Source organism: Uloborus diversus, chromosome 8 (genome assembly GCF_026930045.1).
Source record: "Uloborus diversus isolate 005 chromosome 8, Udiv.v.3.1, whole genome shotgun sequence".
NCBI classification, from domain to species: Eukaryota; Metazoa; Arthropoda; class Arachnida; order Araneae; family Uloboridae; genus Uloborus; species Uloborus diversus.
This window is the reverse complement of record NC_072738.1, coordinates 91,545,813-91,566,430: the sequence shown is the minus strand read 5'-3', so window position 1 is coordinate 91,566,430 and position 20,618 is coordinate 91,545,813. Positions and strand designations below refer to the sequence as shown.

General features: G+C 31.1%; 1 protein-coding gene and 1 long non-coding RNA gene across 3 annotated transcripts in view; both read right to left on the bottom strand.

Moving 5' to 3' along the window:
• Nucleotides 1–5,918, bottom strand: part of LOC129228483 (clotting factor G beta subunit-like) — a 34,151-nt gene extending 28,233 nt beyond the window's left edge. Inside the window, exon 1 of the mRNA XM_054863164.1 lies at nucleotides 5,618–5,918. Coding sequence (XP_054719139.1) covers nucleotides 5,618–5,918 — 301 coding nt within the window. The remainder of the gene's footprint in view (nucleotides 1–5,617) is intronic.
• A 3,082-nt stretch (nucleotides 5,919–9,000) lies between these two features.
• LOC129227660 (uncharacterized) lies at nucleotides 9,001–20,618 on the bottom strand. Of its 2 annotated transcripts, XR_008580861.1 has the most exons (5): nucleotides 20,552–20,591; nucleotides 17,719–17,834; nucleotides 15,677–15,851; nucleotides 10,741–10,823; nucleotides 9,001–9,105 (listed from the first exon to the last, which is right to left on the bottom strand). It is a non-coding gene; the product is annotated as an uncharacterized LOC129227660 (long non-coding RNA). The 2 variants fall into 2 exon arrangements; XR_008580862.1 differs by lacking the exon at nucleotides 17,719–17,834 and having other exon boundaries at nucleotides 20,552–20,618.

Sequence of the window (20,618 nt, the reverse complement as noted above, 5' to 3'; positions counted from 1 at the left end):
TGTAAAAAAATTCTGAAACGTTTCTGATTATTTTAGTGTAACGTTTCGGGATTTCAATGATTTTTATCCACTTCCTGAGAAAATCAAGTATCATTGTCGAAAAGATTCCTGAATTGCTTCAAGTTGCACGAATGCAGATTTCTCACTGTTGCGAAAAATATTTTTAGCTCCCAGTTTAAAGATTAACTGAGTGTATATATATTAATAGTATCGGTTTCAGTTCGATTATAGCCCATTCAGACTAATCAAGCTCCCAAAGGGAGCAACTAAGTCTCGGGATTCCGCAGCTTTGCAAGAATTGCAAGCAAGATAGGTGCTTGCAATTCTGTCTTAGCTTTGGCCCTAGTTGCAATAATTCTTCTGGAGCTTTCTTGGCAAATCAGGAAGGCGCCATGCTATTTTATTGAACCTACATAAGTTTTTTCTCGACTGACTCTAACGGGGAAGATAACTGAATAGGGAGCACGCACAATGTTGCAAAATATGATCTAGTTGATGGTATTTCATAGATTTGATGATGGTGATGCCAAAAATCAGCATTAAAATTTAAAACAATCATTCACTTTGGCGTGAAAAGCAATTTAAAAAGGCGATTTTTGTAAACAATATCACGTGACTGAAAATGCACAGCCATTGGGCCACGTCATAAAACACGATTCTTCCCCTGCTCCGCTACCGCTATGCAACAGATAATGTTCCTTTCCCAACACATTGCTTTTGCTATCGCTGTAATCAGAGTCCGAAAGTGGATGTCATTTCATTTTTTTGCTTTTTTTTTGGGGGGGGAGGGCATTTTTCCCGTTTTAGTGAATTTTTCAAAGACGTCTACAGCACTTTTCGCTTTTTTTTTTTCTAAATTTTCAGGGCATTTTAAACTTATCTATGAGCCAAAAGTTTTCATCTCCGATTTTTGAGACCAGTACTATCTCGAAGGAGCTGTTTCTTCTTATCTGTGGGGGGTCGATAGTCCTCATTGTGCACTTTGAAAAGGAAAATAAAGGGAACGAACAAAAAGCACAGGTTTTGATACTTGGTACTGAATGCATTTCAGATTCTGAGTGAAATCATTCTCTTAGAAGTAGATTTCTGAAGACTGTCCTTCTCAATACTGAAAAGCAAAAGCATTAATATTTTTGGCAAAAGGCAGCTTTGGGTGTTTGTGCCCTGATTCTTAGTAAAACAAACCTATGTGTAAGTTAATAAAATATTTAAACTATTTTAAAATGGGATTCTGGCCTCATTTCTGAAGTGCTGTTTTAAAAATTATAATGATTTTTTTAAAATTTGACTGCTTTTTTCAGGGTCATTTTTTATTTTAGTTTAGTTGGGTTTTATTTTAGAGCATTTTTCGGGTTTTACTACGTCATCATCTTCAGGGCCTTGGTTACGATCAACGATTTACGTTTTGTTTTAATTTCCTTTTTTAAACGGATAAAACTAGTTTTCATGTAAAATGACGGATAAGGAAGAAGGGCTCGTCAAAGGCCAATCCGATGATTTGCCGAAGTTGGATAAATGACATTAAAAGTTAAAAAATGACCATAAAAAACAGCTAAATTTGAAAATATGCTGCAATGATTTTTAAAACTGCACTGGAAATAAAGTCAGAATCCCATTTTAAATAGCTTAAATATTTTAATAATTTACACATGGGGATATACTCTGTTTTTTTTTTTTTTTTTTTGGCAAGACGTCTTAATTTTATATCCGAGGAAATGAAAGGAGTTAAAGCAATGAGTTGAGTCAAAAGCTTATACATTCGTAAAAAGGGGAATTTTTCGTCTGATAAGTAATTTATCAACAAAAAAATAATAATTTAAAAACCAAATTTTATCACTTTTAACATCCTTCCAATGTGTAAAGAAAAATTGATGCCATGCTGTGCTTGATTTTACCATTTTTAATAAGTTACAAGTATAGTTAAGCGGTTTTTTTCCCTCAATATTTTATAACTGAAAAATTTATTCATTTTCAACCATTTATACCATTTTTAAACCTCGACACACAAAGGAAGGGGGTTATAATTAAGAAGGTTGCCGTGTCTGTGTATCTCTGTGTCTGCGTATGGTACTCTAGCACCAAAACGGTTTTTGATTGTTTTTTTTTCTTTTCTTTTTGTTCAAAAGGTGAGTTGATCGAGAGTGTTCTTAGCTAGGTTACGTCTTCGGATGATATTAATTAATGAAGATATTAATTAAAAATCTCTAAAAGGTTTTTCGCGATTTTTTCAATTTAAACATTTAGTACCAAAATAAAAATAATTTTTTCTGCGTCTGATAGAATATGTTTGGAACTTCCATGTTATATATAATTCGAATTATAATGTTTTTTTAAAGCCTTTTTTTAAATATGGTTAAGCCTTTGATCACGCGATTGGTAACCGAATTCATTGTTGGCTGACAAGGAAAGAAAATGCAATGATTTAAAATGTTTACTTGTTGCCAGTTTATATTTGTTAACAAATATAATACTTGTAATTAATTTTTAATAGAAAAGTATTTTAAAAGGATCTTCATATGTACCTCTTGATTCTACATTTGTGACTCAATTGGTTTTTGTTTTAAATTTTAATTTTAGTTATTATATTCAACAATATTAAAACGCTTATCGATTTCTAATGAAGTAATCTTATTATTTAGTCACAATCCTCAAGAACATCGGAATTGCGTTGCAATTTGAAATTACAACATGATATTCTTAAATCGTAAAAAAACAAAACTATCCAAAAAAACAAATTCTTATATCACAAAAAACTCGATGCAATATCAATATTTGTCGTTGAATATGATTCATTCACAAAAATGTCTTTTATTCTACATTTTCCTCCACCTAAAAAAAGAAAGCCTAAATTTTTCCTCAAAGTATAAAAGCCCAAGCTAAATGCTTTTAAAATGAACACTATTTCGTAACTATAAAAATCTCTATTAAAGGCGGAAAAAAAAACAATGCATACAGCCTAATGACTTGCGAGCAGAATGTACGCACGGGGAAAAGTGTTTATTGACGTCACAAGCTCTTTCTGCCCGGTAGTTTCGCTTTTGCGGGGGCGTGGCCTAATCGCTTTTAAAACTCGTTTTAATTACGTTTAAATTAGTTTAATTGAGGTGTTATTGGTATATTTCGACATAGTTTTTCATGATCTTTCGTTTACAAGTGAGTTTGAAAATCATGCATGTTCCCTATTCTTCAGAAAGATTTCAGGATAATTTCAGGAAGCTTACTGACATTTAGAGGAAAACATTTCTATTTTTGTCAAGATATGTTACTGACAGAAATTGGACACATAAGCTGCCCATTATTTTCCAGGAACGTTTCTGAATCGTTTTTTTAGTGATTATAAGTCCCATGTGAAAAAATGAAAACCTTTTTTTTAAATACCATTTAAGTAAAAAATTACAACATATTTATTAACCGACTTCAAAAAGGAGGCGGTTATCAATTCATACCGTATGTATGTTTTTTTTTTTTTTTTTGTTTGTCCACTCATAGCGTCTCACCTAGTGAAGCGATTTTGATGATTCTTTTTTTAATGGATAGGGGATAGCTCAACTTAGGTCCCATTACTTTGTTTGACCATATTTGTTTATTAGAAAAAAAGTTATGGGCAAAAAACAGTAAATTTTATGCAATTTCCCTATTAAATGATTTTGTAGCGAAGTTCGCACTTTTCATCCGTGGATAACGGTAGTTCAGTGGTAGAATTCTCGCCTCCCACACGAGCGACCCGGGTTCAAATCCCGACTAGGACAAAGTGAATTTTACTAAAATTTCGTTTCTACTGTTCCCCGTATTTTCTCGAATCTTCTATTAATTTTTGTATCTTTCTAAGTCTGGAAAGTTCCAGCACTTTCTCAAGTTGTATATAAGGAGATGTAACGTTCATTCGTGGTTCTGAATAAAGATCTCGAGTTGAGACTAAAGAGTATTCGCTTCATTTGGCTTTCACATTGTCTTCGCTATTTTCATCTACGCAACAATAGGAAACTCACTGTTATAAAAGTTTGGTGCCATATAACAGTAACATTAATAGTAATTGTAATGATAATTTTGAATGAAGGCTTCTCTGAAGCAAGCATTAAATTTCTTCAAGGGATATTTCGATAATGGGGAATCTGGCGCTGTCGTCTCATTTTTGGCGTAAATAATTTTATTTTAGTAACCCTGCTGATTTATAGTAACCCTATGTGAATTATCAAAATCTTCCTTTCTTCAGTGCTATTGCTCCATAGTAGGGGTAAACCTAACCTGGAAGCGAGGTGATGCAGTGATTAGGATCTGCTTAGCCTTCACAATGCTACCATTAGGTTTGACTCAACTACTCTGTAGTATTTTTATCGTTATCATCTATGCCGATAACAGATGATCGGGGCTAAGTAAGAAAATACAGGATTGCATCATGAGCAACTTAGATGCTGTGGAATGTAAATTAGTTAGGAAAAACGTAATACTTAAATGGTTATAATTAAATTAACTACGCATGATTTCCAGAGAGGAACAAAGATAAGTTTTTAGTGCCAATCGCTTAAAGTTTAACGCGTGTCAATAGTTTTTTTTTGTATGGAGCATTTTTAAGAAAAAAATGTGAAGTTTCGTGATGGTAACTTCTTATTATTTCTGAAATACCTACATTTACACTAAAAAGAATGAAATAAAAAAAATTTTGAAAAAAAAAAAATAGAACCGACTTCAAAATTGCTCTAAAAAGTGAAAAATAATTTTATTCTTTAAACACCATCGAAAATGCTTTTAAACATAATTTTTGAAGTTGGCGCAAAAACGATAGATAAAATCATTCACAGTCATAACTCAAATACAACTATAAATTTAACCAGGACCAGTTTCTTCACTATCACATACATTATACATTGATGACAGCATATTTGAATAGCGATATAAATGTTTCGTTCGTAACTTAGGATGCTTTTTCTGAAAAAAAAAAAAAATATGAACGAAGCATGGTTACACTGGATTTTACGTTTTGTTTTTGCGCCAACTTCAAAAATTATGTTTAAAAGCCTTATCGATGGTGTTTAAAGAATAAAATTATTTTTCACTTTTTAGAGCAATTTTGAAGTCGGTTCTATTTTTTTTTCAAATTTTTTTTTTATTTTAAATTTTATTTTCCTAAAAAAGGGCAATGTCTCAGAATATTTTGTATCAGTCTGAGAAGGAAAATAAAACAAGATTAATAGGCACAAATTTTTGGGAAATTGCAGATACATGTTTTGAGGTTACAAGGATGGGCGGATTACTTTTACGGGTGTTCTTCTGTAAGTTCATTTACTTCACACAATAAAAGGGGTTCCTTGTACATCCGAAACACGCATCTGAAGTTTCCTACAAATTTTCCGCTCAACAGTTGTTTCCTTTTTTGTTACTTTTCAACACAAAAGCGTTTATTTAATAGCTATAAGTAGCTTTTTTTTCAGGGAAAACTCGCCTGAAGTCCTAAGCAACTCAAATAATAGTTATGAGTTTTATTTTCCCAAATACTGCAATAACCTTTGAGCTATGCTCATGACCTAATGAAAGCTTCGTAACTAGTCCTGTGCGCAATAATGATTCAAAAAATTAAACCATGTCAGCATTGACAAGAACTGAAAAATTTTGGTCTTACCTTCTCTATCATGTCCCCATCCTGTAACAGTGAGAAATTTCTTTTCCAAGTCATGTCTGGACGACTGTTCGAACGGCAGACAAACTGGATAGAACCCAGGAAACCGTACTTCCCTGTCGAGCGTAAGCATTGCGATGTCATCATAAACTAAAGGATCTTCGTATCCCTCATGTATAACAACATTTACAATGTTGTATCTAGTTCCATTGGCATGGTAGATGCTGCCGATGCGTGTTGAATAAAGTTGTGTCCTACGTAACATAAGATTTTTTATCAATAACATTTCCGCTCTGAGTTTCATGTTGTATTTGTAACAAATATGCAAATTGTTTCATCGATAAGACTTGACGTTTTGAAAACAATTTTTGCTACTAAAAAAAAAAAGTGAGAAAGATTTTACAAATAATTTTGACTTTTCACAATAAATTTCTTCTTGCATGAATGTAGTAGTAACTTGTGCGGTGTTCTGCCGTGGGCAGGTAAATGGCAGTATCTGCAGAAATGACTTTTCGAGAAATTTGAAGAAACGCGTTTTGGATTCAATACCAACAATAGGAAAAAGTTGAAATTAGACTGTTTTTTCACGCCTTTTTTCAGTGAAACTGAATAAGCAAGTTTGTAGAGTAAGGCCAACGTACAATAAATGACAAAAATGCAAAAAGAAAAAAAAATGAAAAATGAAAAATTTGCTGTTATTGCCCTTTACCTGCCCATGGCAGTTTTCACCAGACTATTCGACTCTAGGTCGAACACTTTGACTGCTGATTAGAGCTTTTTCATTAGTGGAAAAATGCAACAACCTGCGATTTGACTGTCTGACCGACGGTTGCATCATCAAGTGAATAGGTGACTGTAGTATTATTGGATGAAGAAGACTTCAACCGGCGGTTTGACCGTCTGACCAAGGGTTGCATCGTCTGGTGAATACACGTCTTACTCAACATCTCATTGGTTATTTTTTATGACAAGAAACTAGCGATTATAGTAAAGTGCATTTATAAGAACTTGTAAGAAATCTAAATCCATAGCCTTTTTGATATCAAAGTGTTGAATAAGTCAACTTGTCCTCTGGAGGGATTCTAGGACGAGTCACTGGCTCATCGAGTTCATCAAATTAACGGGCAATTCAAGCTTTCCCTCAATTTTGCCCTGTAAAAACGATTCAGAAACGTTCCTGGAAAATAATGGGCAGCTGATGGGCCCAATTTTTGCCAGCAACATATCTTGCTAAAAACAGAAACGTTTTCCGCTAAATGTCAGATACCTTTCTGAATCTATCCTTGAAACTCTCAGAAGAATTTGTAAATCTTTCCGGTTAAAGCTAGTCATTTGTCTGGAATCTTCAAGAACAATTAGGTAGATCTAATGCAATTCATTAAAATCTTCCTGATTTACTAGAAAAGCTCCAGAAACATTAATGCAATCATGGCCAAAGCTAAAGCAAAATTTCAAGTAGGAACATGGCATTTTCCTTGCTTGAAATTCGTGCCTTGGAAAGCAGTACCTATCCAGTGACTTATTCGCTCTCATTAGTAACCTTTCCTGTTAAAGTCAGTCTTCTCTCGGTAGCTTTCCAGAACAATTCAGTAGGTAATGTTAATTGAATAGAACCTTCCTGATTTACCAAGAAAGCTCCAGAAGCATTAATGTAACCATGACCAAAGCTAAGACAGAATTGCAAGAAAAAACCAAGTATGTCCTTCACAAAGCGGCAGTTATCCATTGACCTATTCTTTCTCATTGGGAGCTTAGTAGATCTGGTAGGACCGTCACCGAACTGAAGCCTGTGAATTTAATAAACACGCTCAGTCAATCTTTAAACTAGTAGCTAAAAATATTTTTCATAACAGTGAAAAGTCTATTCATGCAACTTGTAGGAATTTAGTTAACTGTTTCGCAGAGATATTTGATTTCAAAGGGAAATAGATGGAAACCTGCGAAATATTCCTCCACGGAAATAATTAGTGACGTTTCGGATTTTTTTTTGTAGTGTGTTTCCATGTAATACAAAAGTTTCACTTCTATCGTGAGTCTTTGCGATACACAAATATTTTTCTTTTCATACTGATAAAAGTTGCAGTGTTCTGCACTATGGAAAATATCTTTCACAAGAGAATAAAGGCATGCATTTAGGGGACTAGTTAACAAATCAAGTCAAAAACAAAAAATCAGCTATTATTAAGGGCATCCGGTACACAAAAATCGTCAAATTTTGCATTTTTTTTTTACATTAAAAACAATTCTTCGTTTTTTTCTACTTGAAATGACGTTTGAATCTTGTTTCTATCTTAATTAGAACGAAAAATATAGTAATTATTATTTTTTGAATGCATTTAATTAGCATTATTTTCAACTTAAAACTTGAAACGCATTTTTCTCCATGATGCAGTTTTTCCCTTTTTTTTTTTTTTTGCATCCAAACTCTTATAAGTCAAGAACTGATAAAGATAAAATAATGAAATTTGGAGTGTATCTTTTTCAAACATTTTACTTTAAATTTTATTCGGGAAATTTGAAAAAAAAAAAAAAAAAAAAGGCTTACTGCAAAAAATGATTTTTTTAGAAAACAGTATCTTAGAATTTTTCGAAAATTTTCTTCAATTTTTTTTTTTCATTGAATCAATATTTTTTAAATTGCCGAGTAAAAAGTAAAGCTAAGATATTTGTGCATAATTCCCAGAAAAAAATTGAAAATTGTCCTAGAAAAATTTGCGTATTAGCAATTTAAAGCAACCCTATCTTTTTTAAAAAATACATTACATAAAAAAAATATTTTTTTTAAAATTCATGTTATGATTTTGCTTGTTAAACAAATGGTGAATCAGTGAAAAAAAATTAAAACTCTAAGCTGTTTAATTAAGTTTTCTTCGAAATATGTCTCGGACGCTAATAAGGGAACAAGCAAGATTTATGACAAAAGTTCTGTAGTTTTTTTTAAACATGCGTGAAGTCAGAACGCATTCAAATATATTTTCAGAATAAGTTCTAAACATTCATCTAATAATCTTTTCTTTTTTTTATCGCCGGATTTATTTTTCTAGAATTGGAAAAAAAAAATGAAACTTTTTTTCTGTGAAGTGCAAGCTCATTTCGAACAATGCTTCCATCTGTTAAATTTTCTCCAATATCAACCCAATGCTACAAAAAGGTAATAATTTGCGCGGAAATATATTAATCAGATTATAAAGTGCAAAGTTTAAAATTTAATGATAGGGGTTATATAAATAGGGGTAAAGATACGATATAATACTTAGTGCGAAGTTAACAAAGAAAATTATTTTTTCTAATGCACTTGCACAATTTAGGTGATTTAAAAAAAATTAACATCTGCGGGCAAATTTTCGTTTTTGCAATGTGAATCTTGTTTTTTCATTCTTTACTTACTTAGAATTTTCAAAGTCTGCAAAACAATGGGCTGCCGTTAAGGCATGTCGACTGTCAATCATAAACGCCGAGCATATTAGGTTTTCTCCTTCGTACAAAGCAGCCTATAACAAAACAAAGCCTTTAAAACCTTTTTTATGGAAATCGTGAGTCTTCACTTAAGGAAAAAATTATTAATCACATTTAACGTATTACAAGAAAATAAAACAAGGGAGAGCTTCAGATTTTTTTTTTGTTTCAGTTTTGTCTTATTAAAACAATTTTAGACGACATGCTTGATAATTCTATTCTGTTTGTGCGTTCCTCGAATATGGACGAACACAAAATATGGTAGGAGTATCCAAACCGTAGATATGCTATACCTTTATAAAAATTATCATTTTAACTTTCTAAGCATTCCCTCCTGACTATATATAGTCGTCCTTCGTATAACACGGTACTTTTACAACGCGGTTTCGATATTACACGGCACCAAATTTGCGGTTATTATAAAACGGTTTCGATATTACACGGAATGAAACTTGATGGTTTTGATATAATACGGAAGTTATGTTTAAAAAAGATGGAATTTCATACATGAAAAAATACACCTCCAGCTCAGTCATTCCATCCGAGGACTGCAGTTTCGTGCTTATTAGCGCTCATCAGCCCGGCATAGGAAGTGACTGAGCTGGAGGTGGAAAACCTCTTAAGGAAGTCAAGAGTACCAAACAGACTGGTAGCTAATATAGAATTATCACTGACCAGACGAGTGACCGAAGCAATGGTTCGGTTTAACTAGAAGATTGAAGGCAATTCATTTATTTCTGCTGCCTTAGCCCTGGCTATAGGGCGGTAACTTACTGAAAATGGAGTTTCATTTTTGTTTCGTAAATTCTGTTAATGTTTGATAATAACTCTAATAAGTTTTTACTTTGTTTTTATGAAACTTGGTTTCGATATAACACGGTACACATCCCTAAATTCACATTATTTTTAAGTCTATTATAACACGATTTCGATATAACACGAAACACGGTTTCGATACAACACGATACATATGGACATGATTTTTACTATGTACATGATTAATTAGAGTAAAGAATAAGTTAAATAGTTATTCTTAAGAACGTCTCTTATAACACGTTTCAATGCTACACGGAACGAATTAACCGTGTTATACGAGGGACACCTGTACAATATATGTGTGTGTGTGTGATGTTGTTGTTATTCGTTTTTTCTGTAAAATAAAGGTTTGAATGTTTTTGATAAGCGTTATAGTTCAAAACATTTTCAACTGCGCAAAAAATACCCTTAAAATAGTCGAGTAAGAAAGAAAATGAATGTAAAAGTCTTTTTCATAGATGTTCCTTGTTAAGGGCTCTTTTCAACTAAGTTTGTTCAAAGCAAATTTGCCCTTTGCGGCCGATTAAAATAGGCTAAAAAAAAAAAGAACGGCAAAAATTGGTAAAAGTAATTTCCATTCATTTCTTTACTTTTTTTCTATTTTATAAATATATTCATTACAGCCTCGTCATTTTAGCACCTCGATCAACATCGCGGTTTATCTCACTAAAATCAAGCAACAAGGTCAAATTTGTTTTTGTATGACTCATTTTCGCTTCCTGAAAATCGATACAGAAATCAAAGTCGATATTACTTTTTACCAAATTATTGTAAACATTGGCAAGACCATAAAGACATACATCAAACGAAAGATAACAACTGTAGTTTGAGTGACATGAAAATTTCGACATTACCATCCAAGGGAAGTCACCTCCTTTTACTCTGACTCCATTCATGATACGAGTACTGAAAGTATTCGCCACAGGCATCCCACAAGCTAAAGCGAGAAGGAAGAAAAATGTTTTTTTTTTTTTTTAATTATAAATAAAAATATTTGTATAACAAAATGAACACTCCTTTTTATTCTATTAAATTAAATAAAACTTCTTCCATTATTTTCCAATTTAGACCCTCAAATTTGAGCTTAATTTAGATTATTTTTGTGCCTAACACAATATGAATCAGTTGCGTTAAAATGGCGTAAGTCACAAATTGCAAGATTTTAATGAAATAAAAAAAACTTAATATTAAAGAAAACTTTCATTTTAAGCAACAAATTTATTGTGTAGTTATGGATATAGTTAAGAACTTCTTTTTTAAACACAAACCATTGTATACATCTCTAAACAATTTCAAAACCATATCAAACTTATCTTGATTAAAATTTGATTTACGCCGTTTTAACAAAAAGTGATTCATATCAGAACAATGTGCAAATACTTAGACACTGAACAAGTTCAAAATTCTTACCAGGAAGTTCCCAGACTTTCTTGAGAGTTACACCATTCTAGTCATTAAACCCATTTTTTGGATATGTATTCATATCATTTGCAATCTTGGCTAATTAAGATAATTTTGATTTGGAGCTAGAAAATCGATATTGGTATACAGGAAAGTAGGCCGGTTTAATTCTAGTTAGAACTAATTGTTAAATTATTGTAAGTTAGGAGTATGATGTTTATGCGTTTGTGGCACGCTTCCGGCTTGCGGAAAAATGAAAAATTTGCTATATATGTCATGTAGGTTATTTGTATGGACTGATATAGATTGAAGCAAATGCAAATAGAAAAACACGATGAGGGAATAATTCTATTTTGCGAAGAGTTTTCTTAAAATTACTACTTATATAGATAGATTTAAACAGATAGGTATAAATATATTGAAGGATAGATAAATACAGATAGGTAGATTGAGACAGAGATAGATATAGACATAGTGATAGTGATAGTTATATATGTGTAGAAAATATTTTCTAGAAAATAATATTTTACAGAATGATATAGATTGATACAAACAGTTAGAGGTAAAAAGTTAAATATAGAGATAGATAAAAATATGTATAGATAGATATAGATTGATAAACATAGATTAAATATATATATGTAAATACTAGATAGATAGATATATAGGTATATAGGTATTGATGAAAATAATTTTTATACCTCAGCCGAATTTTAAATAGCCGCCAAAGACGACGTTCTTGGCGTAAATAGGTGAATCTCATACACTGTAAATAGCGCAAAACGCGCATTAGATGGCGGCAAGTGATAGAATAAAACGTCACGGGTCTTTTATAGAATAACTCTTCATCGATAAAAAAAAAGGAACCAATTTATACAGTGAAAAATAACGTAGGAATAAAAAATATTAGACTTTTACTTCATTCATTGTTAAACTAAATATAAAAGTGCAAAGTAACAAAATTTTGGATTTTTCAACTAATGATTTTCATATTAGATTAACATAAAATAATTTTAAAAAAAGGACATTTATGGGATTATACTCATTCTACTAAGAATGGATACTCCAAATCATTCAAGGGAAAGTTACAATGTGCAAATGATTGCTTAACGCGTCACAAAATAAGATGGGCGTGAATTTTATTTGACTTTAATAAACAAATTAATATTTAAGAAGCACAAAAATAAGTGCGCAGAGTAGTAGAAAAAAAGAAGCGACTGCTCATCGTTTGGAGAAATAAATCAAGTTAAAAAAAGGGGGGGTTAAATCTGTTTTTATACATGATCTTTCCAAAAAAAAAAGAACAATTTTATTTTGTAGAACGATTACCCCCTCCGTCCGCTACCAGAAAACCACTACATTAAGTAAAACACTATTTTAAATACTATTGACTTTTATTTCGAATGTTGTTATAGGGGAGAGTGGCTCAAAGCGGATAGGCCTTCGTATGCCTCCCCATGGTGTGTAAGCGGCGATGCATACGTATGTCGAGTTTACATGAAAACTCTCGAGTTTTTATCAGTCCCAGCGAAGCAGCAGTGAAACGGCATGGCGTGAGTAGACTTAAAAAAAAAAAAAAAAAAAAAAAAAAAATGCTACGTTTCATTTAAAAAAAAAATTTTGTTTCTTGTGATTAGTCGAAGACCAGCTTTTTTTTTTATTGTCAATAATATTACGTTATTCTGACACCATCCACCTACAAACTGCGATAGTCATTCCGTTTGTTTCTTTTTTTAAATTTAAGGTTATAATTATTGAAATAAATAAATTATTTTCAAATTAAAAAAGAACCGACTTCAAAAAACAAAAAGGAACTGAAAAGTAAAAAATAATGGATCATACTTACATATGATTTTTTACCCAAATGTATAAATGAAATTTATTTTACAATTCCTATACAAAAATCTACTAAACTAAACACCCAATTATAAATTAAACACTGATTTTTGTTACCGTACGATGAATTATTTTAATACCTATCTAATTATATACGATCTCTTAATTTTTAATAACCTTTTGACAGACATTTTTTCCCATCTCAATACCCTACTTTCCAATTTTTAATTTTTCGATATTTATTTAATTATTTTATTTATTTTTGACTTTTTGTTTTTCGCGATATTTTTAAGATTCATTAAGCCTTCTTTCATGCTTTTTTCTTCTTTTTCTGACTTTTACTGGGAAAGTAGGCTAAAAACCATAAAATACCAAACAAACTTCATAAAATGTTCTACAAACAATTATTAAACATAATATAAGCGTTTGAAACGATTAATTAAAGATTATATATTTTTAAAAAAATCAGGAAAAAAACCTCGCTTTTCGGATGAAAATCCATGGTTGGAAAAATGAGCCACTTTCTATCTCTCAATCCTTATATGTCAGTGTTGTCAATCCCAAAACGAAAAATTATTTCACCGATTATAATAAGTAGAATGTAAAGAGTCAACTACAAAAAAATCAACTAATTAAATCAATTATTAAATGATTAGCATCTGTTTAAAGTGTATGTCGGGTATACAACACACCAGGTCTGAAGGGGTTAAAAAGTTATTATTTAGGATGGCAATTAATTAGTCTATTAATTTAATCAGCTATTTATGTTTTATAAACAATTGTGCTGACTTTAAATTGGATAAGTACAACTGTTATATACGGGTCATTCCGACGAAAATAGTACATTCCATGTCCGGCACTTTTAGATTTTTTACAGAAAATTTGATAGTTAATATGAATGAATCATATATTTTTCTTTATTCTTCATGCAATTTTCTATCATGAGGTATTTTTTGTTTTAAATATTTTGATTTAGAAATTTTTATGTAAAAAAATTATGTTTGTCAAAAAGACAAAATCTTGATGTCCCAGCTTCAAAACAGTGACAGTTGAAAAGTGATTTAAGTAATTGCTTCGATGCAATAACAAAAAAAAAATTTCCAATTATATTGCAACACCTTTATTGAAACAATTTAAACAATAAATTTTTTTTAGAAAAATATTTTTGTAATGAAAATGCAGGGAATTTACAATTGTCCCTACAGTTTACAAATATTAAAATGTCCACTCTGTTACAGTCATTAAAGAATAATTTTTTTTTTTTTTTTTTTTTTTTTTTTTTTACAAAAAACTAGCAATATTTTTGAGATGACCAGATGGTAAAAACTCCATATTTAGCTAACCCTAGTGGATTCAACAGTCAACAAGCAATTATTCTTTGTCTCTGATAGTAAATTTGAGTAACAAAATGTCCACTATGTTACAACAATTTTACTAATTAAAATTAAAAAAAAATAAATTACATATAAAGTAGTAATTTTAGAGTTAATCTTTGCCTTTGTATTACTATTTTAACTGTTACTTTATGTTTAGATTTAGAAAATAATTTTTAACTACTTATTTGCCCACTCTGTTACACTTCTTGTGTAACAGAGTGAACAATATTTATGGAAATAGTAAAAAAAAGCCCCATATGCTATTGATGTTTTTCAAAAAGCTTAGCTTAACAAATTTATAGAAAAATTGGATTAAATACAAAATTTTTAAAAATGAAACATTGTCTATCTATTTTCTCATGTTTAAACATAGAGATTACTTCTATCTTCAATAATAGTGTCCACTCTGTTACAGGTGTGTCCACTCTGTTATAGGAATATTTTAACTGATTTAATTGTAACTTTTTTTTAAATATTTAATTTAAAAATTAATTTGCATAGAACTACACAATTACTAACTAGAATAATCCAACTTCAATCTTTTTTCAAGTTTGTTTTATATAATAATCTAACTTTTGCAAATGAATTTTTAAAATTTTGTATTTTTGAGTAAGATAATTAGCAATTAAACTTAAATGTGCCTTTTACAATGACATTTTAAGCATTTACATGAAAGATATGTTATATTTGTTTATATTAAACAAAAAAAATTCAAAAAATATTTGAAAATTTTGAATTTAATTTTGTTTTTAAATGTGTAACAGAGTGGACAAAATCTTTCATTTCTGATAAAAGAACTGAGAAAATTGGATATTAATACCAAGTTGAACTAATTAATTTGTATAGTTCTATTAGTATATATATATATATATATATATATATATATATATATATATATATATATATATATATATATATATATATATATATATATATATATATATATATATATAATGACAGGTAGCTAGTCAACTATTTTCATAGTTATAACTTCATATATGATTGGCAAATGTATCAAATCACGATTAGTTAAGCTTATCCGCTTTGGGCTCCCTGGTAGGGCAAAACGGGTTTTTCAACTATTTGTAAAGTTTGATAATAAATAAATATTGGATTTGAAATAATACAAAAGTCACTTTTGTTTTGAAGTTCAAGAACCTAAAGTTATCAGTCTTACTTTGGCTAAGTGCATGTTTAACCAAGACGAGTCCAATAATGAAAACCGAAACTAATATGGACATAGTTCTTCTTCAGCTAATGCAACATCAATGACTTTTTTCCTTTTACATCAGAGATACAAACTGTTCTGAAAGAGAGGAATTGAGTACTTCCTTCCCGGATGTCCCCATGACCTGTGAAATTTAAAAAAAAGCTTAGAACTGAAGTAATATTAATGTCATTATGCGTTACGATTCGAAATGGAAATCTGTTATTTTCTGAAAGACTGGAACGTTTACTTTTTTATTTCATTTCCCAAACATACTCTAATGCAAAAAATATGTGCCCTCAGAAATATTGAGCCACGATCATGACACTTGGCACGTGCATAGAGTTTGCTTAGACCAGAGGTTCCCAAGCATTTTTGCTCTGTGGACCCCTTGACGATGTTTTCTGCTTTTCGTGGATCCACTATCTAGGAATGGCTACCAAATTAATTTGGCAATGCAATATTTACTTCCCAGTGCTCTAAAATATGGCTTTCTGTAGTGAAACTCTCAATTTTAGTCTGATTTTTATTTGTTCAAAATACAAGCGTTTGTGCCCCCAGCTAAAAACATTTAAAATTTTTGACTAATGTGGTACGATCAGTGATATCTAAGGCCTTTTCTAAGGTCTCTTTTTTTCCCCAATTTAGTTTAATATCATCACTGAGAAAAATGAAGTTTTCAAAAATGAGTACATTCATGCTTTCAAATTTTCTTGAAATTTTTTGTTTCAAATATGAGAACATTTGTTTTCAAATAGTGCGCTGAATTATTTCATACTCAAACATGAGTCGGATACTACTCAATTTTGAAATTATTACATATTCAAAAATGATCACAAATACCTCAAAAATGAGCCCATGTTAATTTGAGTATTTGATTGTTTTAAATTTGAATGCCACATAGTCGGAGCCATTTTGACTATGCGATATGTTCAAATTTGAATACTTTTTCGTCATTTTTGAAATAGTTGTTTTTAGAGTGATGTCTCCTGGGTATCTTGATAAAGTTATCGTTTATTTTCGTTTTTCATTCAACCTCTTAGAGTCCTCATGTGGAAATATTCATTGCTGGTAAAATCTTTTACTCGAGGTGTTCTAAAAGAATCCGATAAAACTGGAATGTGTGAAATTTTCAAGGAACAAATTAAAAATTTACGGACATTGTGAAAGTTTACACGGAGAGTTTTGAAATGCTTTTCCCATGTTGAACTTTTAAGCAATGACTTAAGCTCATTTTCGAAATGTGACTAAGAAAAGCAAATTGTTAGGATTTATTGTGCAGTCGAAAATTAAAAGAGAGAGAGAGAGAGAAAAACGTAACATTTCTATCCATATTTTGATTAAAACAGCACGAAATAAACGTTTGGTACTATTACTACATAATATAAATGCACAAAAAGAACAATGTTTTTAATAGCAAAGGGTAAATCTGATGCTTTGACGTTAAATTTTCGCTAGCTGACTTCAAATTCTTCAGGCTTAAAAGGTCATATTACCCTCATATAGATTTTTAAATTTTAGTAAAATGAATCATTTTTTGAAATCTTTGGGCACACTTATTTAGCAATTAATAATTCATTTTCAAAGATTAATATTGTTGCAAAATTCAAAAAACGAGTCATTATACTTAAGCATACAAACAACAGTTTAAAAAAAAAAAAAAACTGATTGCATTTTTAAATGTTTTTGCTAAGTGATCACTTTAATTACACTTACAGATTAATCTGCGGAATCATTTGCTAATATATTTTATGCTAGCGGTAACCACACGGCTTTGCCCCTAGTAGAAAATTAAAAGGTCATTTGGTTCGCCTGTATATTTACAAATAATGGATGATGAATTTCTCACCAATTAGCTATGTTCATTTGCTCGCCCATGTTACGGTTCACGTTATGATAATTTTTTAATTTACTCTTCCACGTTGTGATAATTTGCCCGGAAAAAAATTCTTAAAATTGGAATAGGAAAAAAACAAAATTTAATTTTTAAAAATTCGCTTCGAAGTGCTTACCCCTATGCTACGAACTAATTATGTGCCAAATTTCATGAAAATAGGTCGAACAGTCGCGGTGCTATGCGCGTAACAGACATCCAGACATCCCGACATCCAGACTTTCAGCTTTATTACTAGTAAAGAAAAAATATTCTGCGGTCAGCTTCATTAAAAGCAAATAAACCTATTTTATGTATTTTGTTTATCATGATTCAAAAATTTCATTGATGTACAAAATGCTTTGTCCAATGCACGGTTTTGTTAAGCATATTTTACGGAGGCCAAAAAGTAGTACAGTCGAATCCCGCTACAACGCGATCCGACTTACGCGAAATGCCTATAACGCGAGGTTTTTCGTGAGTTATTAATTTTTTATTGCGGACACAAATTGCTCTCCTGTAACATGAAATTTTTTGGAAAGGAGCGGCGGAGCGTTAGAATGGGCTACGTTGACACTAAAAATTGGTTTTGTAAATGGACTTTCATCCTTTTAGCATCACTGGAAGCGGAAGTTCACACAATGTATTAGTCTAAACAACACTTTGCTAGTTTAAAATTTAAACAAATAACTACTCCGATTCTTAACTTTTTTTTCTTTCATTTTACATATGAACGTTGATAAAATAGAATGGCTCAAAAACGCGCTTTTTCATCTAAAGTTGGAGAAAATGGAAAGAGAAAGAGAAAGTTTCTGACCATTAAAGAAAAGGTCGAGATTCTCAATACACTTGAACAATTAAAAAGCATTTCGAAAGTGGCACGACAATTAAGTATGAGTGAATCTTCGATATGTACAGTTAAAATTCAAGAAAAGAAAATCCGTAGACTTTCAGAACTTAGTTTTAATACAGAGTAGTGTCCAAGCAAAATACAAACATCATAAAAATGGAAGCGCCTCTTCATTGTGGCTTAAAAGAGGGGTGTTTCCACACTGCATAAACCATCAATCATCTTCATCATTTTAAAAATTATAATTAAGTTTGCGATATCTACTGTTCTGTGGTATTATAATGCAGTAATGTACTTAATGTAAGTACCGTACTGTTTTAATTTATTTCTCTCATTGATCATTGATTTTGTGCTTAATAATAGTAAGTTATGGAAACGCTTTTTCTAAAATGCAGTAAAAAGTCAGTTCCTTATTAAAGAAACGGTAATATATAGTTAAGAAATGGTTTGAAACAATTTGAGGGGTGTTAACACATGTTTGAAATAATCGGGTATGCTAATAAAATATTTCTAAACATACGTTGTTCCACAACGCGAAATTTCAACTTGCGCGAAGGGTCTTGGAACGCATCCCTCGCGTAAGTCGGGATCCGACAGTACTTAAAAAAATATTTATATTTGTTCATATGATGTTCAGGCTCGTTTATCCTTATTTACATCATAAACCAATTTTTTCTTTCGCTGGCATGGACCCCTTTTAAACTTGGGTGGTCCTCTGGAGGTCTCTGTGAATCATTTTGGGAACTACTAGCTTAGATAGATGAATGATTCCCAATTCGAAAAAAATAGCGATATCTGTGAATTTAAAAACAATTACTTAAAAAACGCATATTAACACACTAAATGTATTCAAAAATACAAAATTACTGAACAATTTTATCGTACCAGGACATTTAAAAACGTGATTTACAGGGTGTAAATGCAATATACAATTGAAAATCTCGAATGTATAAAAACGTAAAAACACGACCGAGGTTATTTTTCCGCAATGTAATAAATTTGATAGTATTTGAATGTAAAGCTAAATATTTCATACAATTTTTATACATATGTAGGTAAACGTTTAAAGAAAATCCCAGTTAGTTGTGATCAGGGGAGAATACAGACTACGATTTTAGGGGAGGGGGGGGGAGTTATGCTGAGAAACGACCCCCTCCCCTCCAATCAACGAACCTACGGTTTTGGCTACCAAAAGTTTAGAAATGAATAAAAAGCACCAAATTGGACATGAATCATGAAAAAGAAACCCAATAAGGTATAAACTTTACTAATTAACTTCATAAGCAGTGAAGGTAAGTATTATTTCAAATTTACTTTTCAAAGTAATTAATGAATTGAAAAGATTACTGAAATCGCTTATATGTTATTCATAAAGCGTTGGAACCCAATGTGAATGAACAATATTGTCGACGATGTAGATGGTGGGGGCATGACTTTCCCTGTGTATACGGACCTGACTGTGACAAGCAATCACAACATGAACTATGAAATATCGTGCAAAATGTTTATTATTATATATACATACCATGAATATACCATGTTTTTCAACGAGGACAGATAAATGTTCCCAAGGACCGGAATGTTTTTTTTTCTACAAAACGTTAAAGATTCGCAGCGATTGATAATCCCACCACAGATGCACTGAATGCGTTTTAAAATATGGAAATATAAAACAAGTTTAATAAACAGACATCTTTCATTGATGATTCTTCAATGAGTCAAATAATAAGTTTGTTAATAAAATAAATGATGTCTCAACTAGCGATCGAATATTTTGTATGAACCCCGTGAATAGATAGCTAATGCTAAAACAATGTTAAATTTAATACCTAGACGGACCCCGATAACACAACGTAGAGTAACTGTTATACCAGAATTGGCAATAATCACCGCCATAATAAAATAATTCTAAACACGCCACGAAACAAGAAGCCATCCTGAAATAGCCAAGAGAAACACTACTATCGAATGGCCTTGCCACTATTTTCGAAATAACAGTTAATTAGTACTAGATATCATATAAACAGAAGAAGGTTCAAGAATTTTGTTGAAAACTCGCTAATAAAAAGCATCATAAACCAAAAATACCGAGGAAGAAGAGGAAATATTTTATTAATCTTACCTGCAAACAAACGAAATTTGTTCAAAGGAGGAAAACCCCGTGGCTAAAATGCAAGCCAACCTTGACC